General features: G+C 39.5%; 1 protein-coding gene across 5 annotated transcripts in view; it reads right to left on the reverse strand.

Moving 5' to 3' along the window:
- mgat5 (alpha-1,6-mannosylglycoprotein 6-beta-N-acetylglucosaminyltransferase) overlaps positions 1–21,520 on the reverse strand; it is a 121,240-nt gene that overhangs the window by 98,797 nt on the left and 923 nt on the right. For 4 of the 5 annotated variants that reach the window (XM_069935200.1, XM_069935199.1, XM_069935201.1 and 1 more), the window contains exon 2: positions 4,747–5,153. In XM_069935200.1, coding sequence (XP_069791301.1) covers positions 4,747–4,987 — 241 coding nt within the window. In that variant the 5' untranslated portion in view covers positions 4,988–5,153. Of the gene's footprint in view, positions 1–4,746; positions 5,154–21,520 lie in introns of those variants that run through there. The other variant, XM_069935202.1, reaches the window with a different exon arrangement.

The raw sequence follows: 21,520 nt of genomic DNA on the forward strand, positions 1-21,520 counted from the left end.
GTAGTTTAAAGAAGTTTTTAGGTAACAGAATAGGCACCGAATGAAAAAGATACTGCAGCCTTGGCATCTCTTTAATTTTGACGCAATTAACCCTTCCAACTAAAGTAATTGGCAAGTCTCTCCATTACCATAGGTCTCTTTACATCTTCCCAAGAAGAGGACATAATTAGTTTATACAGATATTTTATTCCATCCATCTTCCATTTAAATTTTCTTCCTTTTTGGTTTCTTTCATATTCAAAATTTGTTAATGGCATCATCTCGCTTTTGTCCATATTTATTTTATAACCTGATATTTTTCCATATTTTTCTAGTGTTCTTTGTAATTTTTCCAAAGATTTAGTCTGGTCTGAAAGGTATAGTAGCATATTGTCAGCAAATAGACTAATTTTTATATTCTTCTTGTCCAACTTTGAAGCCTTTTATTTCTAAATCCCCTCTTATTATCTGACAGTGGTTCAATCGCTAAAATAAAAAGTGCTGGGGCCAGGGGGCATCCCTGTCAACTTGATCTACTTAAGGGGGAACACCGCTGACATCTGGTTATTGGTTAAAATTTTAGCTTGCGGTTTATGGTACAAGTTTTTATCCAGTTTATAAATGTTCTGCCGAAGCCAAACATTTTTAGAAAGGGTCATTCCAAACAGTTGAATTATTTTTTTTTTTCCAGGTCCAGGGAGACTATAGTACTTGGATTCAGTTTGAATTTTGCCATATGTATTATACTAAACAATCTTCCTAGATTATATGAGGAATGTCTTTCTTTAACAAATCCTGCTTCATCTGTACATATCAATTTAGGTAAATATTGTCCTAACCTATTTAGCCAACACTTTCGCTAGTTTCTTGTAATCAGCATTTAACAGGGATATTATTCTACATGATGAAGTTGTTAATGGGTCCTTTTTTTGGTAACACTATAATAATCACAGATGAAATTAATTCTGGGAAGGTCTATGTTTCTACTGCTTTGTCCAGAACATCCATTTACAGGGGCATTAATAGTCCTTTAAATTGTCTGTAAAACTCAAGTGGGAATCCATCCTCCCCCAGTGATTTTTTAGCCTGTAGGGTATCCAGGGCTTTTTCAATTTCTTCCCTTGTAAAAGGAGTGTCTAGTTCTATCCTTTCTCTCTCTTCTAGTTTTTGAAGTTCAACATTCGATAAAAATTATTCCATTTCATTCTCATCGCCTTGTAATTCTAATTTGTATAATTTTGTCTAAAAATGTCATTGATTTCTTTTTGCTTATATGCTATAGCATGTCTCTGTTTTTATAGCATTTATCATTCTTGATGACTCCTCTGCTTTAATCTGCCAAGATAAAACTTTGAGTGCCCTTTCACCTAACTCATAGTATTGTTGTTTAGTTTATAAATATAGGTTTTTCTGTTCTATAGGTTTACATTGTATTATCTTAGTTTTTTTTTAAAATTCTCCAGTAATTTGTATTCTTCTTGGAGTCCTGTTCTTTCATTTTTTTTTCTAATTCTATATTCTTTCTCCAAACAATTTTCTGACATACATCCCCTCAAATATACTTTTGAGTGTGTACCATATTAAAAAAAAGCTATTGTTAGTGGACGGCTGATTTGTTTGGCAAAATATTTCTATGTCTCTTTATAAATTTTCAAAAGTCTGTTATTAAGACACCATCTGTATTCATTTTCTTCCTTTTCCATTATTGCAATTGTTAATGTGAGTGGTCTGACAGAAGCCTCGCTAGGTATTCTGTTTTTAAATCATTCTACTTTTTAACTGGATAGATATTAATAAGTCAATCCTTGTATGTGAATCATGCACCCTTGAGTAAAAGGAGGAGTCTCTCTCTGTGGGATTTAACTGCCTCCATATATTGTTAAGATTTAGATCCTTCATTTATGAAATTGTGGTTTTTCCTGCTTTCACCATCATTACTGTTCTTGCAGATCTAGTATTGGGTCCAAGCAAAAATTACAATCTCCTCCAACCAATATATTTTGTCTGCCCTCTACTGTTTTTAAGAAGATATTCTTCAAAGACTTCATAGCCATAATTTGGAGCATAAATATTCATAAATGTCCATGCTTCATAAATTTTACAATGTGCCATTATATATCTTCTGGCTTCAACAATTGAAGTGTCTTCTATTAACACTGGTGAATTTTTATTAATTAGAATTGATACCCCTCTTGCCTTTGAACAAAAGAAAGACAATATTATTTGTCCTACCCTCCCTCTTTATAATTTATCATGTTCCAATTTGGTAAGATGTATTTCCTGCAAAAAGATTATATCTGCTTTTAATTTCTTTAGGTGTCCCAAGACCTTTTTTCTCTTCACCGTTCTGTTTATCCCGTTAATATTAAGGCTAATAAACTTTAGTGTTTTATCCATAGAATTTTTCAAACAAATATTGTATAACAATAAATTCTTTAAAATTTTTAATACTGTTAACATTTCCCTTTTCATTTCACTTGTAAGGAGCATAACCCCTTTTAAAAAGCAGACCCCCTTTTAAGAAACATACACACATTCCTAGCTGACAATGATGTTAACAATAATACCCAGAAGTTGGCAAAATGCACATGGAATCTTCCAAAGAACAACCCCACCCTTTAGCACCATAGTTTTCAAATGCTATTTTCCCCCTTAAATCGGAGAACCCACCCTTCTACTTTAACATTTTCCTTTCTTTCTAGAGCTCTCCATATAAATTACAATGATTTTTCTTTAGCAGTAAAAACGAGATGGTTCAGTACTACTAAATATATAAAAAAAGTTAGTCCACTTTTAAAAAGGGACCCTGTCTCATCAGGCAACTTTAATCTTTGCATAACTTGAAATTTTTTTCCACTTTATTCTTGAGAGTTTGTCGATTACCTTCTGAGACATCCACCCTCAACTTCACTGGGTAAGTCATTGAACATTTAAAGTTTTTAAGATCACAGTTGCCTCTTTACTTCATCAAATTCCTTTCTTTGTCTGAGCAAGGCAGGGCTAAAGTCCTGAAAAAACATTACTTTTGCATGTCCATCATTAATGGGCCATTATTATTTTTTGAATTTTCATATGTTGTTCCCAAGATTGCGTCCCTTTCCCAATAACTTAAGTCTTACCAGGACTGGCCATGGTCGCTGTTCACCAGTTCTTCTGGGTCCAAGGGTCCAGTGAGTCCTTTCAATTTACAATTTTGCATTTAACTTGTTTTGTCCCAGCATTTGTGGGATCCAGGTTTCAAAGAAGCTTACCAGGTCTTTCCCCCATTCCTTCTCTCAGTCCAATCATTCTTACATTGTTATGTCTTTTGAAATTTTCCATATGACTGATCATGTCCATCAATCCTTTTCTGACTGTGTCCCATGTTTTTGATTTTTCTTCTCGAGCCTTTAGCCTGTCTTTTATTTTGTCCAGCTCAGCCTCCAATCGAGTCATTTGTTGTTAAATCTTTTCCACAATTTCTTTAATTTCCAATATCATTTCCGATGTCTTATTGCTGATTTAACACTCATGAAACAAGTACACAAAGTTTCCATCTTGTTCAGGCATGTGGCTATATCTTGGGCTGACCCCCCCCCCCCCACCCCAAGCTCTGTTGGGTTCAGCCGGTCCCAAGGGCCCTGACCTGCTTTTCATCAGGCTTTCACTCAATGTTCCTAACTGAGCTATTGCTTTTTCAGTTTTTGTTTTCGGTTGCCTTGGTCATTTAGCATTGTTTTTGACAATAAAATTTGGGTTTCTGAGCTTTCAGGCTGTCTTTTTAATACTTTTTATGGAGAGCTCTTTCAAAACATGTCTGCTCAGATCCTCAGCATGTCCACACCCCCCAGCTCATGGATTCCTTTCATGAAATCTATAAACCTAGCTATAAAATTATTGGAATCAACACAGGAGCATTATTTCTCACAGATAAGCCATCACAGAGCTCCTTCAAGCCTGACAGTCCACCCGCTGAAGATTCCACCATCTTTTAGGAGCAAGAAAAAGATGAGCAGCACAGAAGACTAATTTTCCAAATGGTTGAAACATGACTTCAAAGCGTTGAATATCATGAATCGACATTAATGTATAGCCACATAAAAACAAGTTCTGGAGGAAAAGCACATAGAACAACATCTACCCTGTCAAATATTCAGAAATATATAAACTGAGAACCTATTGACCAATTCAATGTCAAATGGGAAAACACCACATTAATGTGCTTGAAATAAGGATTCAAATAAAAAAAGATACAGCTGGAGGATGTTTATGTTCAAACTTCATAGGACAACCTAATCAAGATTAGATTTATTCTGTGGACAGTTGAAACAAAACTGGGTGCACTGTTATTATTTATACAACTTATGCTCAAAATTCCATGGCTCTATCAGCCACATTAACTGGTTCACACAGTGAATGCCAACACAAGATTTCCAAGATGGTAATATGTGCTGAAGCACCTTGCTCTTATTGTTAACTAAAGGACCTAATTATACATTTTGATAATTATACCCAACATTTACAAAATAAATCTCAATTAAAATTGGAGTGTAAAAGCATGCCAGTATGATTGCATCCAATTACTAGCCTGAAATCCTCACTACATTAAGAGAAATATTTGATAGTTTTGAACATAATTATAATAGCAAATTATGGCTCAATTCATTCTACATAAACATAATTTGCCATGGTGAAGGTTAGTTTCCAAAATATTGAAAAATATATTTTAAAACATACATTTTGACAAGCATCTTTTAGAAGCTAATAAAAGGAGCTTGATGAACTTACCATATGCAGTCATTGTGCCAACATATGGTCCATCTGCTACATTTTGGTTTTCTTCTGCCAATGCTTTGATGTAACGTTTACTAAGGTCCAGGATCTGCTCTCGAAGCATTGCACTGCTTTCATGTTGTGTTCGTTGTTGGATTGTAAAGTGCAGAAGCATCATTCCCCATATGAATCCAAATGCCACCAAAAAAAACCCGAGTTTTTGTGAAGATAACTTCCACAGATGAAAAGTTGCCATTGTTTTCAATAGTTAAGATATTCTGGACTAAAGCAGTTATAAATAAAGTACATGATTGTATAGATTATGTTCCCACGATAACTTGTTCATGTCCATCAAGTACTCCACTTGGAAAAATCATTTTGTACATGACAGGACAGATGTACCTGTAGCGTTCATTCTTGTCCTAGGGTTAAGAAAAATGTTATACAGAAAGCTAATAACAAAAACAAAAAAACCATCCTTTTTAGAGGTGCAAACACCCAGAAATAACAATTTCATCACTTTTTTTTTAAGAAAAAGGCATTTGTTTAGAAAAGTTATTGTAATAGCTGATACAAAGCTATATTATATAGAAATAAAATTAAGAAATGTTTAAAAATTAATCTAATATACAATTTTAAGATTATTGGAAAGCTAATCATTGTTAAACCTCCATAGAAATTACATTTTTCAAAGATCTATGCCAATAATTTGGATCAGGGGATCACCTTTTACATATCCAAGATGGCAGATCATACAAAGCTAGTTTTCAGTACGAAAGGCAGGAACATGCAGAGAGGTGTCAGACTGACATGGGTTGGTTAAGCGAACAGGCATGATCATGGCAAATGGAATACAACTGTGGAAAATCATTGGTACAGAAAGAAATAGAAATATTGCATACATTTTAAATATTGATAGATCAAGCTGTTCAAAAAGTCTGCAGATACTGTGATTGTAGTAAAAACTCAAATGCTGTAGGAACTCAGGAGGTCTTACAGTGTCCATAGGAGGTAAAGATATATAACTGATGTTTTGGGCCTGAGCCCTTCTTCAGGGTACAGGTATAAAGGAGGCAGACACCCAAATTAAAAGGCGAGGGAGAAGCAAGGGCCTGGGAGGAGTACAGTAACCCCTTTCAAATTGCAGCACCTGGGTAGCCCTCCTGAGTCCTGGGTGCAATTACTGGGGAAAAGGTGCTGGAAGCACCTTTCAAATCACAGGGGGAAATCGATATCAGCAGACAGACTCCCCCCAACATCGGCCATCAGTCGCCACCCCCACTGACAATCGCCCTTCCCATTGTGGTCTCCCACTCCTCCACCTCACCCCCCCCCCCCCCCCCACCCGGCAGTAGTGTCCTTTCTCAGCTCGGGCTCCGCGGCAGTGACTTCTCTCGGCCCATGGCAGAGGCACCTCAGCCAGGTTTTTCCCTTTGACATCAGCAAGAAAACACTGACATCACCAGAGCAACCAGGTCAGCCATTTTCCCTTTCAACCCACCGGAGCAGGATGCATGGTTAAGTTTCAGGCATTAGCAAGTCTACTGCTTTACTTGATCTAATTTGAGCTATTGGAAACACATCTTTGTCAAATCAAGTTTGTTATCTGATTTACAAGTACAACCAGCAAAACAACATTCTCCAGTCTTTGATGCACACACACAATCAGACAAAAAATACATATCTAGGGCAAGTATTTTAGCTCTACAAAATAAATAAATAAATATTACTTTGTACAGATGGTTAGTGTAAGCAGTCTCTTTGGTCATTCAGCATTTTCACTGCCCATGGGAAGAAGTTGTTCCACAGCCTGGTAGTGCAGGATCTGGTACTCCTGGATCTCTTCCTTAACAAGAGCAGCTGATGGGTGGAAGGGGTCCTCAATGAACTTGCATGCATTTTTCAGACAACAATCCCATTTGATCACGTTGATAGGGGTAGGGAGTCTCCAGTGATTCTCTCCACCACTCTTATGGTCCTGTGATTGACCTCCCATCTATTATTTACAACAACCATAACACACTGTGATGCAGCCGGCCAGGATGTTCTCGATAGTGCTCCTTTAGATGGTTGATATCATGGCGGCCAGAAGCCTTGCCGCTTCAGTCTTCTCAGGAAGTGCAGTCGCTGTTACGCCTTCCTGACAAGTGAGGAGATGTTGAGTGTCCATAATAAGTGAACTCCAAGGAACTTGGTGCTCTCCATCTTTTTACTACAGAGTTGTTGAAGTGTAGTGGAGGATGGTCATTCCTGGTCCTCCTGAAGTTCATGAGCATCTCTTTCATCTTGTCCATGTTGAAACTCAAGTTGTTACTCTCACACATTTCACAAGATTTTCCACTTCTTCTGTCGTAGGACTCGTTTTTGCTGAGAGGCCAACTAATGTTGTGTCATCTGCAAACTTGGAGATGCAATGTCCATAGGAGGCAAAGATATATAACTGACGTTTTGGGCCTGAGACCTTCATCAAGGGATAAGCAAAAAGCAAGCAAGAGTCTGAATAAAAAGACGGGAGAGAAATGAGGCAGGGAGAGGAGGACCAACAGCCAAGTGGGTATAGGTGAACATGGATAGGAGAACAGGAGAGAAAGCTGACAAATGATCAAGGGAAGGGGTAGCTCTGTGAATGCAGAGTTGGAGGAGTAGACAGAGGGATAGGGAAAAAAGAGAGGGGTAGGGTAAGGCCTAATAGAAACTGTAGAAGTTGATGTAAATACCATCTGGTTGGAGGGTGCATTCAGCCAGGTGAGACAAGAGGGACTGTTAATTTTCCCCATCAGACAAGATAACCATATAACCATTTACGGAGCGGAAACAGGCCATGTTGGCCTTTCGAGTCCGCACCGGTTCACTGATTTTGTGCGCCCTCTTCAGGCATTGGTCCCGGTAGATCTTCATTTAATAACAATGGACGAATTCAATACAGGTGGAATCAATCGTAGAATGGACGTTTTCATTCTAGTAGAAGGCATTCGGAAACCGTAAATGCCAAGCAACTATTTGGTTCTCATAGGAATCCTGTGTCCTTGATTTTTGATGCACAGAAAGTAATATATCCAATTACAATAAGAAATTGATATGTTTATTGCAAAGGAGTTGAATTAGGAAACTAAAATTCCTGTATCAGTCCTTCAGGGCTGAGATGAGGAAAAAATGGGTTTACCTGAGGGTTGAGTGTCCTTGGAAGCTGCTTCTTTCTGAGTGATGTGGATGCTCGGCCATGGAGTATATTCAAATTGATAGATTTTCAAACACTGAATCAAGTTGGATCATGGATTTGAACTACTATCTTTTTTATGGATTTGAGCTACTCTTTTTACAAGTGGAATTTTTCACAAAAAGTCCAAACAAGTCCTAAGAAACCAAGGCAGCAGATCCCAGGCCTTTGATGGAGTTTGTCACAAATCTTACAGAGTCACCAGCTCCCTAGAATTTTTGTCTGTATATTAACAGTAGAATTCTTCTGCACTAATAACTGATGAGATTCTCAGAAACAGCAGGAAAGTTTAGCAAAGATGTTATACCAGGTCCAAACAGGGCACAAAGCCCTTCTTGACCACAGAAGCATCCTGCAAGGGAATTCTTCGGAGGTTCTTCAAGGGTTAGTTCTTGGTCAACATGATGACAGCAGTAGTGAGGAGCTGCCCGAGAGAGCAGCAGCAAGGAGCCTAGACATGGCAAGGCCAGTGGGAGCAGCATAGAAACATAGAAGATAGGAGCAGGACTAGGTCATTCGACCCTTCGAGCCTGCTCCGCCATTCAACGAGATCACGGCTGATCTTAAAGTTCAGTACCCCGTCCTCGCCTTCTCTCCGTAACCTTTAATACCCTTATACTGAAGAAATATATCTAATTTCCTCTTAAATATATTTAATTAACCTGCCTCTACTGCCCTCTGTGGCAATGAATTCCACAGATTCACCACCCTCTGGGTAAAGAAATTCCTCCTCATCTCGGTCCTAAATGGTTTGCCTATTATCCTCAAACCATGGCACCGGGTTCTGGATTTTCCCATCCTTGGAAACATCCCATCTGCATCCATTCTGTAAAGTCCTGCCAGAATTTTACATGTCTCTATGAGATCCCCTCTCAATCTTCTAAACTCCAGCGAGTACAATCCCAATTTGCGCAATCTTTCCTCATAAGTCATTCCTGCCATTCCAGGTATCAGCCTGGTGAATCGCCTCTGCACTCCCTCCATTGCAAGAACATCCTTCCTTAGATAAGGTGACCAAAACTGCACACAATACTCCAGGTGTGGTCTCACCAAGGCCCTGTACAGCTGCAGTAAGGTATCCTTGTTCCTATACTCAAACCCTCTTGATATGAAGGCCAATATACCATTTACCTTTTTAACCGCCTGCTGTACCTGCATGCTCGCTTTCAGAGACTGGTGTACAAGTACCCCTAGGTCTCTTTGCATTTCCCCATCTCTTAATCTATTGCCATTCAAATAGTAATCTGCCCTCCGGTTTGTATTACCAAAGTGGACAAGTTCACATTTATCCACATTGTAGTGCATTTGCCATGTATCTGCCCAGTCCCTCAATTTATCCAAATCACACTGGAGCTTCCTGACCCCCTCTTCCGTGCACACAACCCCTCCTAGCTTAGTGTCATCTGCAAATTTGGATATTTTACATCCAATCCCCTCATCCAGATCATTAATGTAAATTGTGAACAGCTGGGTTCCCAGTACAGATCCCTGTGGCACCCCACTGGTCACCACCTGCCACTCAGAAAACGAGCCATTTATCCCAACTCTCTGTCTTCTACCTGCCAGCTAGTTCTCAATCCACATCAATACTTTGCCCCCAATCCCATGAGCCTTCATTTTGTAAGCCAGTCGTTTATGTGGGACCTTATCGAAGGCCTTTTGGAAGTGCAGGTACACCACATCCACTGGCTCTCCCCCATCTATTTTACTTGTCACCATCTCAAAGAATTCCAATAGATTTGTCAAGCACGATTTACCTTTTGTAAATCCATGTTGACTCCGTCCGATCCCTTCTCTGCTAGTCATATGCTTCGCTATTACATCCTTAATAATGGATTCTATCATTTTGCCCACTACTGATGTAAGGCTCACCAGCCTATAATTCCCCGCTTTTTCTCTACCCCCCTTTTTAAATAGTGGGGTAACATTAGCTACCCTCCAATCCATGGGTACTGATCCTGAGTCTATCGAGTTCTGGAAAATAATTCTTAAAGCATCTGCTATCTGAATGGCCACTTCCTTAAGTACCCTAGGATGTAGATTATCAGGCCCTTGGGATTTATCTGCCTTCAATCCCATCAATTTCCCCAAGACCATGTCCTTGGAGATACTGATTTCTTTCAGTTCCTCCCTTGCTTTAGTCTCTATGTTTCCCAACATCCTTGGGCAGTTATTTGTATCCTCTCTTGTAAAAACAGAACTAAAGTAAAAATTTAATTGGTCTGCCATTTCCTTATTCCCCATTATATATTCCCCTGATTCCAACTGCAAAGGACCTACTCTGGATTTCAACAATCTTTTCCTCTTGACATATTTATAAAAGCTTTTGCAGTCGGTTTTTATATTTGCCGCAAGCTTACTTTCGTAATTTATTTTTGCTCTCTTGATTAATCCCTTTGTCCTCCTTTGGTGCATCTTGAACTGCTCCCAGTCTTCAGTTGTGGTACTTTTTTTGGCCAATTGATATGCTCTCTCTTTGGACCTAATGCTGTCTCTAATTTCCCTTGTTATCCACGGTTGAGTCACCTTTTTTGGTTTATTTTTATGCCAAACCGGTATAAATGATTTTTGCAATTTCTCCATTAGATCTGTGAATGCTTTCCATTGTCTATCCACAGTCAACTCCCCCATAAACACCACCCAATCAATCTTACTCAACTCCCGTCTCATACCATCTTAATTCCCTTTATTTAAATTCAGGACCTTAGTGTCGGTTTTAATTTCATCACTCTCCATGTCGAGTGAGAATTCGATTATATTGTGATCGCTCCTACCCAAAGGGCCTCGTACAACAAGATTGTTGATTAGCCCCTTATCTTTGCATAATACCCAATCTAAAATGGCCTGCTCCCGAGTTGGTTCCTCGACATATTGGTCTAGATAACCGTCCCGTAAACATTCAAGGAATTCCTCCTCCTCAGTATTTTTACTAATTTGGCTAGTCCAATCTATATACAAATTAAAGTCTCCCATGATGACAGCTGTTTCCTTATTGCACGCTTTTCTAATTTCTCTTTTAATGCCTTCCCTCACCTCTACACTACTATTTGGAGGCCTATATACCACCCCCACTAACATTTTCCACCCCTTGCTATTCCTCAGTTCTACTCATATAGATTATGCATCTTCCGAGTTGATGTCCTTTCTGTTAATCGTGTCGGTCCCTTCTCTCACCATCAATACTACCCCACCCCCTTTTCTTTCTTGCCGATCCCTCCTAAATATCGTATACCCCGGGATGTTAAGTTCCCAGGCTTGCCCATCCTGCAGCCATGTTTCTGTAATCCCAATCAAATCATATTTGTTTATCTCAATTTCCACAGCTAATTCATCTACCTTGTTCCGAATGCTTCTTGCAATAAGATATAAAGCCTTCAGATTTGCTTTTTTTTTACCCTCCTTGCTCTTTCTGATTTTTTACTTTCGCTGCCTAACCTAACTTTTCCTGTTTTATCTTTTCTGTCCTTTGCCCTATCATACAGGTTCCCACCCCCCTGCCAAATTAGTTTAAACCACACCCGACGGCTGTACCAAACCTAGCTGCCAATATATTGACCCCTTTTGGGTTTAGGTGTAACCCATCCTTCTTGTAGAGGTCATGCCTTCCCCAAAAGAGATCCCAATGATCCAAGAAGCCAAAACCCTGTCCTTTACACCAGCCCCTCAGCCACACATTCATTTTTCTTAACCATCCATTTTTGTCCTCAGTTGCACTTGGCACAGGTAGCAAACCAGAGATCACCACCCTGGCTGTCCTATTTCTTAGTTTCTGTCCTAGCTCTCTGTAATCCTTTTTCAGTACTTCCTCCTTATTTTTATCTATGTCATTGGTACCCACATGTACTAAGACATCAGGCTGTTCGCCTTCCCCTTTTAGAATACCCTGGACCCGATTTGAGATATCCCGCACCCTTGCACCAGGGAGGCAGCACACCATGCGGGCATATCTATCTGGCTCACAGAATTTCCTGTCTGTATTTCTGACAATGGAGTCTCCAATGACCACTGCATTCCTCTTTATCTTTTGGTCCACCATGCCAGGCTCAGTGCCAGCGACCTGGTCACTGCTGCCAGCTTCTGTCAGGTCATCTCCCTCAACAGCATCCAACAAAATATACCTGTTACTGAGAGGGATATTCACAGGTGTGCTCTCCATTTTCCTGGTATTTTTCTTCCCTCCCCTGACAGTTTAAGGGATGTTAAATTTTTGATTTTTTTTAGCAATTAGAACAGAGATACAGAGCACGTGCTGGAGAGATAGCGTGAGGGAGCGTGGATAAGGCAGCCAAGGAAAGGGAATGCTCCTCTTGCAGGATATGGGTCATCAGAGAAGCCAGCAGTATCCCTGATGATTTCATTTGTGAAATCCTGAAAAACTGAGTTAAGGAATTTGAACTGGCATTGGATGAACTGCAGATCACTCGGGAGGTAGAGGGTGTAATTGTCAGGAGTTACAGGGACATTATCACACCAGGAAGGAGGAGGGTAGATGGGTGACAGGAGGTGAAAGGGAACAGGCTGGCAGTGCAGGGCACCCTGTGGGTATTCCCCTGAAAAACAAGTATACCATTTTGGGCACTGTTGAGGGGGACAAAATATTAGGCACAACCCACAGCAATCACGTCTCTGGCACAGTGTCTGGGACTGTGGCTAAGAAGGGAAGGGAGAACAGGTAAGCTGTAGTGATTGGGATTCCATAGTTGGAGGACAGATAAGAGGTTCTGTTGAGGAGATAGAATATCCCAAATGGTATGTTGCCTCAGGTGGGAGGGTGAGATTAGAAATAGGAGAAAAATGCAGCTTTACACATGGCTAAAGACATGGTGTAGGAGTGAGGGATTTGGGTTTCTTGATAATTGGGCTCTCTTCCAGGAACAGTGGGTCCTGCTCCAACATAGAGAAATCAAAAAAGCTAAAAGAAGACATGAAGTTGCTTTGGCCGACAATGTGAAGGAAAATCCTCAGTATTCCTTCAGGTCTATTAAAAGCAAAAGTAAGGGACAAAATTGGTCACCTTGAAGATCAAAGTGGTCAGCACAGTATGGAGCAAAAAGTGATGGGGAGATGTTAAATGTTGTTTCCTCCACAGTATTCACAAAGGAAACGGATATAGCCAATGGGAAACAAGGAAAACAAGCAATGAGGTCATGGAACCTATACAGATTAAAGACAAAAGTGCTCGCTGTCTTAAAGAGAATTAGGGTAGATAAATCCCTAGGGCCTGACAAGATATTCACTCGAACATTGATGGAGGCAAATGTAGAAATTACAGGGACTCTGACAGAAATATTTATAATGCCAGAGGATTGGAGGGTAGTGCATGTTGTTCGATTGTTTAAAAAAGCTCCAAAAGTTATCCTAGAAATTATAGGCCAGTGAGCCTGACGTCAGTGGTAGATAAATTATTGGAAGGTGTTATCCAATTACTTAAGATAGTCAGGGACTGATTAGGGATAGTCAACATGGCTTTATGCATGGTAGATCATGTTTCATCCATCTTAGTAGTTTTTCAAGGAGATTACTAGGAAACTTAATGAAGGAAAGGCTGGGGATGATGTCTACGTGGACTTTAGTAAGGCCTTTGACAAGATCCCAAATGGGAGGTTAGTCAAGAATGTTCAAATGCTAGGTATTCATGGTGAAATAGTAAACTGTATTCAACAATGGCTGGATGGGAGAAGCCAGAGAGTACTGGTGGATGATTGCTCATCAGATTGGAAGCCTGTGACAGTGGTGTGCCTCAGGGATCTGTACTAGGACCATTGTTGTTTGTCATCTATATCAATGATCTGGATGATAATGTGGTAAATTGGAATAGCACATTTGTAGATAACACTAAGATTGAGGTGTTGCAGACAGCCAAGAAGGTTTTCAAAGCTTGCAGAGGGATCTGGATCAGCTGGTAAAGTGAGCTGAAAAATGGCAGATGGAATTAAATACGGACAAATGTGAGGTGTTGCATTTTGGAAGGACAAACCAAGAAAGGACATGCTCAGTAAATGGTAGTGAACAGACAGATCTGAGAATACAGATACATAATTCCCTGAAAGTGGCATCACATGTGAATAGGGTTGTCAAGAAAGGTTTTGGCATATTGGCCTACATAAATCAAAGTATTGAGTACAGGAGTTGGGATGTTATGTTAAAGTTGTATAAGACATTGGTGAGGCCAATTTTGGAGTATTACATGCAGTTTTGGTCACCTAACTATTGAAAGGATATCAATAAGATAGAGAGTATGTAGAGAAGATTTACTGGGATGTTGCCTAGACTTTAGGGACTGAGTTACAGGGAAAGGTTAAAATAAGGTTTGAACTTTATTCCCTTGAGAAGTGGTTCCCAACCTTTTTTATGCCCCGCACCCCTAAAATTTTTTAATATGTTCTCGCACCCCTTAAAGTAATAAATTATTTAAGAATAAAGGTGAAGATGACCAAAACAAATTAGTATAATCAATTTTTAATATACAAACAAAAAATGAAGCATATGGAAAAGAAAAAATATTACAACAAATTCAAAGTTGCATAAACCCTACAAAAAAATTAAATTTTCATCCATGCATGAAATTTCTTTAAAAAAATTGAAGAACTAATGTTCAAATGTTCATAAGCCAATTTAAATTTAATGACTCTTTTGTTCCTGTTTATTGCTTAAGAGTTTTTCAAAACGTGGCACTTGGTTGCTGATAGTAGTCCACACGTCTGCCTGTGCACCCAAGCGATTTCTAGATTTTGTCTTGATTGACAAAAGGGCACTAAATCCAGACTCGCATAAGTATGTCATCGCGAATGGGATGAGCACAGTTAGTGCTTTTTCACAGTCTTGGAAACAAGTCCATTGCCAAACATCAATATTGCTACAAAGTTTTGCTTTCAAACTGCATTTCAAGAACACGATTTGTGCTCAGTTCAATAAGATCTTCCTTTAGCTCTTCATCATCTGACATGTTATTCAAATTGAAGGAGTATGGATTTATTAAAAAAAACTGAAATGTTATCTCGCACCCCTGGTTGGGAAACCCTGCCCTAGAGCATAGAAGAATGACAGGTTATTTGACATAGGTTTTAAAAATTATGAGGAGTGATACACGGAGTTATGTAAATAGTCTTTTTCTAATGAGGGTAGGTGAGATTTGAATATCACAAGATAAAGGTACACATGTAGGCCATTAGGCCCATCGAATCTGCTCTGCTACTCCTCCATGACCTAAAACGTTTTCCCATCAAGTTCCAATTTCCACCCTTTTCCTCATATCCATTGATATCTTGACTAATAAGATAACTATCAATCTCCTCCAACTCCACCAATGATCGGGCCTCCGCAACAGTATGTGAGAACATTCCACAAATCCACAATCTTCTGGCTGAAGAAATTTCTCCTCATCTGTGTTTTAAATGGGTACCCTCCAATTCTAAGACTGTGTTCTCTTGTCCTGGACTCATCCACCAAGGGAACAACTTATTCACATCTACTCTGTCCAATCCCTTCAGCATTAGAAATGTTTATATGAAATCCCCTCTCATTTTCTGTACTCTCCAATTAATAGAGTTTAAAAGTCCTCATATGTTAGCCCTTACATTCCAGGAATCATCCTCATAACTCTTCTCAGTTTCTCCAACATCAATACATCCCTTCTAAGGGGCCAAAAACTGCACACATTACTCCAAATGACGTCTCATTTGTGCCTCATAGAGCCTCATCAACACCTCCTTAGTCTGGTACACCATTCTTATTGAAAAGTACGCCAACACAGCTTTCCTTACTGCTGATCCAACTGTGCTTAATCTTTATGGTATCCTTCATGAGGATACCCAAGTCCCTCTGCACTTCTGAATTTTTAAAAATTTTTCTCCCAATCTAAATAATAATTTTCCCATTTATTTTTCCTTCCAAAATGTACAATCATACATTTCTCAACATTGTATCTCATCTGCCATTTCTTTTCCCACTCTCCTAAGCTGTCCAAGTCTCTGCAACCTTTCGGTTTCTTCAACACTTCCTAGTCCACCACCCATCTTGGTGTCATCTGTAAAATTAGCCACAAAACCATTTAATCTATAATCCAAGTCATCAGTATACATTGTAAAAAAAAAAGTTGCCCCAACACTGACCCCTGCAGAACACCACTAGTTACCAGCAACCAACTAGAATAGGATCCCTTTATTCCCACCCTTTGGTTTCTGCCTATCAGACAATGTTCCACCCAAACTAATATCTTTCCTGTAATTCTATGGGCTTTCATCTTGTTAAACAACCTCTTATGCAGCACCTTAAGGAAGACTTTTTGAAAATCCAAATACAAAACATCCACAGCCTCGCCAATGTTACTTGAGATTACCTCAAAAAATTCCAATAGGTTGGTCAGGCAGGATCTTCCCTATCATGTCATGCAGCTCAAGGTATTTCATAATCTCATCCTCGAGGATCGAATCCAATAACTTTCCAACCACTGATATCAGACTAATAGGCCTATAAATTTCTTTTTTCTGCCTCTTTCTTTCTTAACCAGCGGAACCACATTTGCGACTTTCCAATCCTGCAGAACCATGCCAAAATCCATTGATTTCTGGAAAATCAATTCCAATGCCTCCACAATCTCTAAAGCCACCTCTTTCAGAACCTGTGGATTCAACTCATCCAGACCGGAACACTTGTCTATCCTTTGTCCAATTAGCTTCCCAAGTACTTTCTCTCTCGTAATCTTGACTGTATCTAATTGTATTACTCGAGACCTCCATCAGGTATATTGCCAATGTCTTCCACAGTGAAGATTGCTGCAAAATACCAATTTAGTTCCTCTGCCATCTCTCTGTTCCCCATTATAATTTCTACAGCATTATTTTCAATTGGTCCTTTATTTATCCATGTCTCTTTTACTCTCCATATATTTAAAAAAATTCTTATCATCCTTTTGTATGTTTTTTGCCACTTCCTTTCATAATTCATCTTTTCCTTCCTATTGACTTTCTTAGTTCCTTTCTGCAAGTTTTTGAAAGTTTCCCTGTCCTGTTTCCCATTAATTTTTGCTTCCTTGTATGCCCTCCCTTTGGCTTTTATTTTAGCCTTAACCTCTCTTGATAGCCATATTTGTGCCATTTTTCTATTCATAATCTTTTTTTTTTGGAATGTATCTATCCTGCATTTTCCTTATTTCTTGTAGAAATATTATCTTCTGCTCTGCTGTCCCTCCATCTAGCAGAGTTTTCCAGTCAATGGGCCAGTTCCTTTCTCATACCACTGTAATTTCCTTTGTTCCACTGAAATATTGACACACCTGATATCAGCTTCTCCATTTCAAATTTGAAATTAAAATCTTATTATGATCACTACATCCTAAGGATTCCATCACCACAGATTCATTACACGGTACTCAATCCTAAACAGCCCAACCCATGGTGGGCTTATCGAAAAGCTGCTTCAAAAAGCCATCCCATAAGCATTTTACAAACTCTCTCTCCTGAGATCCAGTACCTTCCTGACTTTCCCAATCCCCTTTCTTGTTAAAATACCCCATAATTATTTTGACATTTTCCTTCCTTCTGACATGCTTTTTCTATTTCAAGCTGTGACTTGTAATCCACCTCCCTGTTGCTGTTTGGGGGCCAGTTCATATCTGCTATTAGGGACCTTTCACCCTTGCCATTTCTTAACTCAACCCACAAGGATCCTACATCCTTTCTCTCTAGTGATTTAATATCATTGCTCACCATCAAGGTCATGCCACCCCCTCTACCTACCTGCCCTATTTTTCCTATACATTGTGTAGCCTTGGACATTCAACTCCCAGTCACAGCCATCATTAAGCCATGTCTCAGTCAGTGATGGCCACAATACATCTTTTAATCTGTAGCTGTACAACAAGGTCATTGTGATGGATAATATCATATTTTATATATAGACATGTTTTAAAGGAGATAAATTGTGCACTTAGAATTAGAATGGGGTTAAGTTAGTAGTAATAAGTTAATGTTTGATCCGGTTTTCATATTTAAAGAAAATTAAAAAGTACTTTTGATTAAGTAACCATTTGTCTTGGTGAATTTGTATTGCTGCTGGGTTTTGGGGTCCTCTGGGCCCGTAACATTATCCACTTTATTTCTAATGCTACATACATTTAAGTACAGTACACTTATACCAGTACCTGTTACCGATTTTGCTGTATTTTTATTGCCCAGCAAATTATCCTGACATTTCACCTGCCTGACCTTTGTCATATTTTTCTATTTTTTTCTATTTTTCACTTTCTTGACCTTAACACCCTAGTTTCTCTGCAAACTTAGTTTATTCTCCCTAATAGCTAAATTAAACATCCCTGTCAAGATATTGATATCCTTTGAGTTCAGGTATATCTCATCCATTTGTATAGGTCATGCCACCCCCAAAATAGATCCCAATGATCCAAGAACTTGAAACCATCTCCTGCACCAGTCTCTTACCTGCCTAATTTTGCTATTGCTATTCTTGCCTTCATTAGCACGTGGCAATGGACCTGCTTTTCAACTTTCCTCCCAACACCCTGAATCTTCCTTCAGGATCTCCTCTCTTATTCTGTCCATGTCATTGATACCAATATGTAACAAGACGTCTGGCTACTCGCCCTCTCCCCTCAGAATACTCTTGGGCTCAATCCGAGACATCATGTACGGTGCCAGGGAGGCAACACACCATCTGCATATCCCCATCATGCTCACAGAATCTCTTATCTGTTTCCCTCACTATGGAATTCCCTATAACTACTGCATTTCTCCTTTCTCTCTTGACCACAGCACCAGACATAGTGCCAGAGTCCCATTTGCTGTGGTCTTCCTCAGTCAAGTTAACCTCTCCAATAACATCTAAAACAGTGTTTCTCAAACTTTTTCTTTCCACTCACATACCACTTTAAGTATTCCCTATGCCATAGGTGCTCTGTTATTGGTAAGGGATTGCTTAAGTTGGTATGTGAGTGGAAAGAAAAAAGTTGAAAACCACTGTTTTAATTGTACCTAATTGACTAGTTAGGTCTACAGTTTCATAACTCCAAAGGAAATAGGCCAATGACAATTTTTCTCAAGCAAAATATTTCAGTAACAAGTGGGTCTAGAAGTGATTCTCAACCTTCCTTTTCCACTCACATACCACCTTAAGTAATCCCTTACTTATCACAAAGCACTGATGGCATAGGGATTACTTAAAGTGGTATGAGTGGAAAGAAAAAGGTTAAGAACCACTGATCTGAAACGATACACTGATTTCTGAGGGAGACTGTTAAAGGGGTTTTCTCTACTATCTCTCTATAGCTAATATTAATCATCTCCTCACTTTCCATAATTAACCAACAGTCATCAAGCTGCAGCTCCAGATCCTCAACATGGTCCTTTAGGAACCGCATCTCAATTCACCTGGCACATATGTAGTCCTTTGGAAGGCTGATAGTCTCCAAGGCTCCCCACATCTGGCACTCCAAGCACAAAACTAATCCTAGATGCATAGTATCAGTGCTACTGTCTGATATTACTAAATATTCTATAATTCTCACCTCTTACCTACTTCTCACAGAGACTACTCCAACAGCTCCCTGATAGTGTACGAGCCCCTCCTTAGCCAGGGTTGCTGAAGCCTCTCGAACCAAAACCTCAGAAACTCATTCCTTCACCAAGCCACACACCCTAAGCTACTTCTTTAGCTTCCCCTCCCTTTAATTGTCCTTGTCAATTATTTCAATTACTTACACCCAAAAATCAAAACTCTACTTAACCTTTTGGCCCTCCACACCCTTTTTAAATACTACTAACTCTAATACTCACAAACAAGATGTTCATCCCTCCTCCGACTCTCCCTTAATGATACAGGTTAAGGGTGAAAGGGGAAAAGTTTAAGGGGAACATAATTAGGAACTTCAATCAGTGTGGTGGGAGTTTGGAACGAGTTTCCAGCTGAAATGGCAATGTGGGCTCAACTTTAACATTGAAGAGAAATTTGGACAGGTATATGGATGGGAGAGGTATGAAGGGCTATGTACTGAGTGCAGGTAAGTGGGACTAGGCAAGAAAAAGTGGTTTGGCACAGACTAAAGGGGCCAAAATAGCCTGTTTCAGTGCTGTAATTGTTCTATGGATAAGCAGCTTCACATTTTGCTGAAGGATCCTGGGGCTCCCCTTCAGCGAAATATTGAGTGGAAGTGAAAGCAAAGTTGCTAAATACTGGATTCTGATAAGTATCAACAACAGCTGCATCCAAATATGAACTCAGATTCACCAGGGAAGTTATAATGAGAGAGTTTGGGTTTTTGGTCTTGTTTCTTTTAATTTGGGCAAGATTAGATCTATTGTTAAGAGCTGCAGTTTCTTTTGTTTTTCATTGGGTTGGGATACAAGACACTTATTTTAAATAGAATGAAATTAATTATGGAAGATCTGTACCAGTGACCTGGCTGTAGCAGTCAAATGAGCAAAAGTTTTTGGTTACCTTAAATGTTTGGCTGCCTAAGCAATGTACCACGTATTAACTTCTTGGGTACGAATGCCTGAGAAAAAGCCATCACTCTTAACAACCAAAAGTGAGTCATCATAATAAATTCACATTTCCTTATTGATGTTATTTCAGAAATGTCTTCATAACCAAATAAAAACATCAATTTGAAGCATCTCAGTCATGAATTAAACTGTAGTTCCAGCTCTTTCGACACTTCACTTCAGTTTTCCAAACATCCTGAGCAAGACTACCAAGTACCAGGCCTCACATTGGTAAGCTCATTATTAGGCTGAGACAGATATTAGCTGGCAAAGATATATTTTTCTCCTTCATCTTGAACTGTTTCACACTTGGAATATTGTGTTCAGTTCTGGTTGCCTCAATACAGGTAGGATGTGGAAGCTATGGAAGAGGGTGCTGGATTGTAGAACATGTCTTGTGAGGTCAGGTTAATGGACCCAGGACTTTTCTCTTTGGAGTGAAGAAGGATGAGAGATGACTTAATAGAGGTCTATAAGATTCTGAGAGGCATAGATAATAAGCCAGGACCTTTTTCCCCCATGGGACATCCAGACAAGGTTACAGGAGGAAAATATAGATGCAAGTTTTTTTTTCTTTTTACACAGAGGAGTGGGTATTTGGAGTGCATTGCCAGATGGTGCAGGAGGAGGCTGGTACCATAGGGACATTTAAAAGACTCTTACATCGGCACATGGATACAATAGAGGGTTATGGGTGCAAGGCAGGGAAGGTTTAGTTTGTGGGATAGATTTCTATCGGTTGGCACAAAATCGTGCTGCGATTTTGTACGTTTTATGCTTTCTCTGACTCCCTAATAAATGAATTAGGTTTACTTCATCGCTCTTCCATACAAACACAAATCCATCATGAGATTCGGAGAAGCACTGCAATCCGATTTAAAGCTTTCACCAATTTCACATCCTCAGACTTGGCTCTCCTTTCAGTGGGGATGCCGACGACCTTCCTGCTTCCGGCTTGGAGGAAGCGGCACTTTGAACAGTCCCCTTACTTCCTCAATGGAAGATCAGAAATTGCTCGCATCAAGTCACCTTGCAGAGTTCTTTCCTCACATCCGTCTGGCTCCAGGACAAACTCCCA

Source organism: Narcine bancroftii, chromosome 4 (genome assembly GCF_036971445.1).
Source record: "Narcine bancroftii isolate sNarBan1 chromosome 4, sNarBan1.hap1, whole genome shotgun sequence".
Taxonomy (NCBI): Eukaryota; Metazoa; Chordata; class Chondrichthyes; order Torpediniformes; family Narcinidae; genus Narcine; species Narcine bancroftii.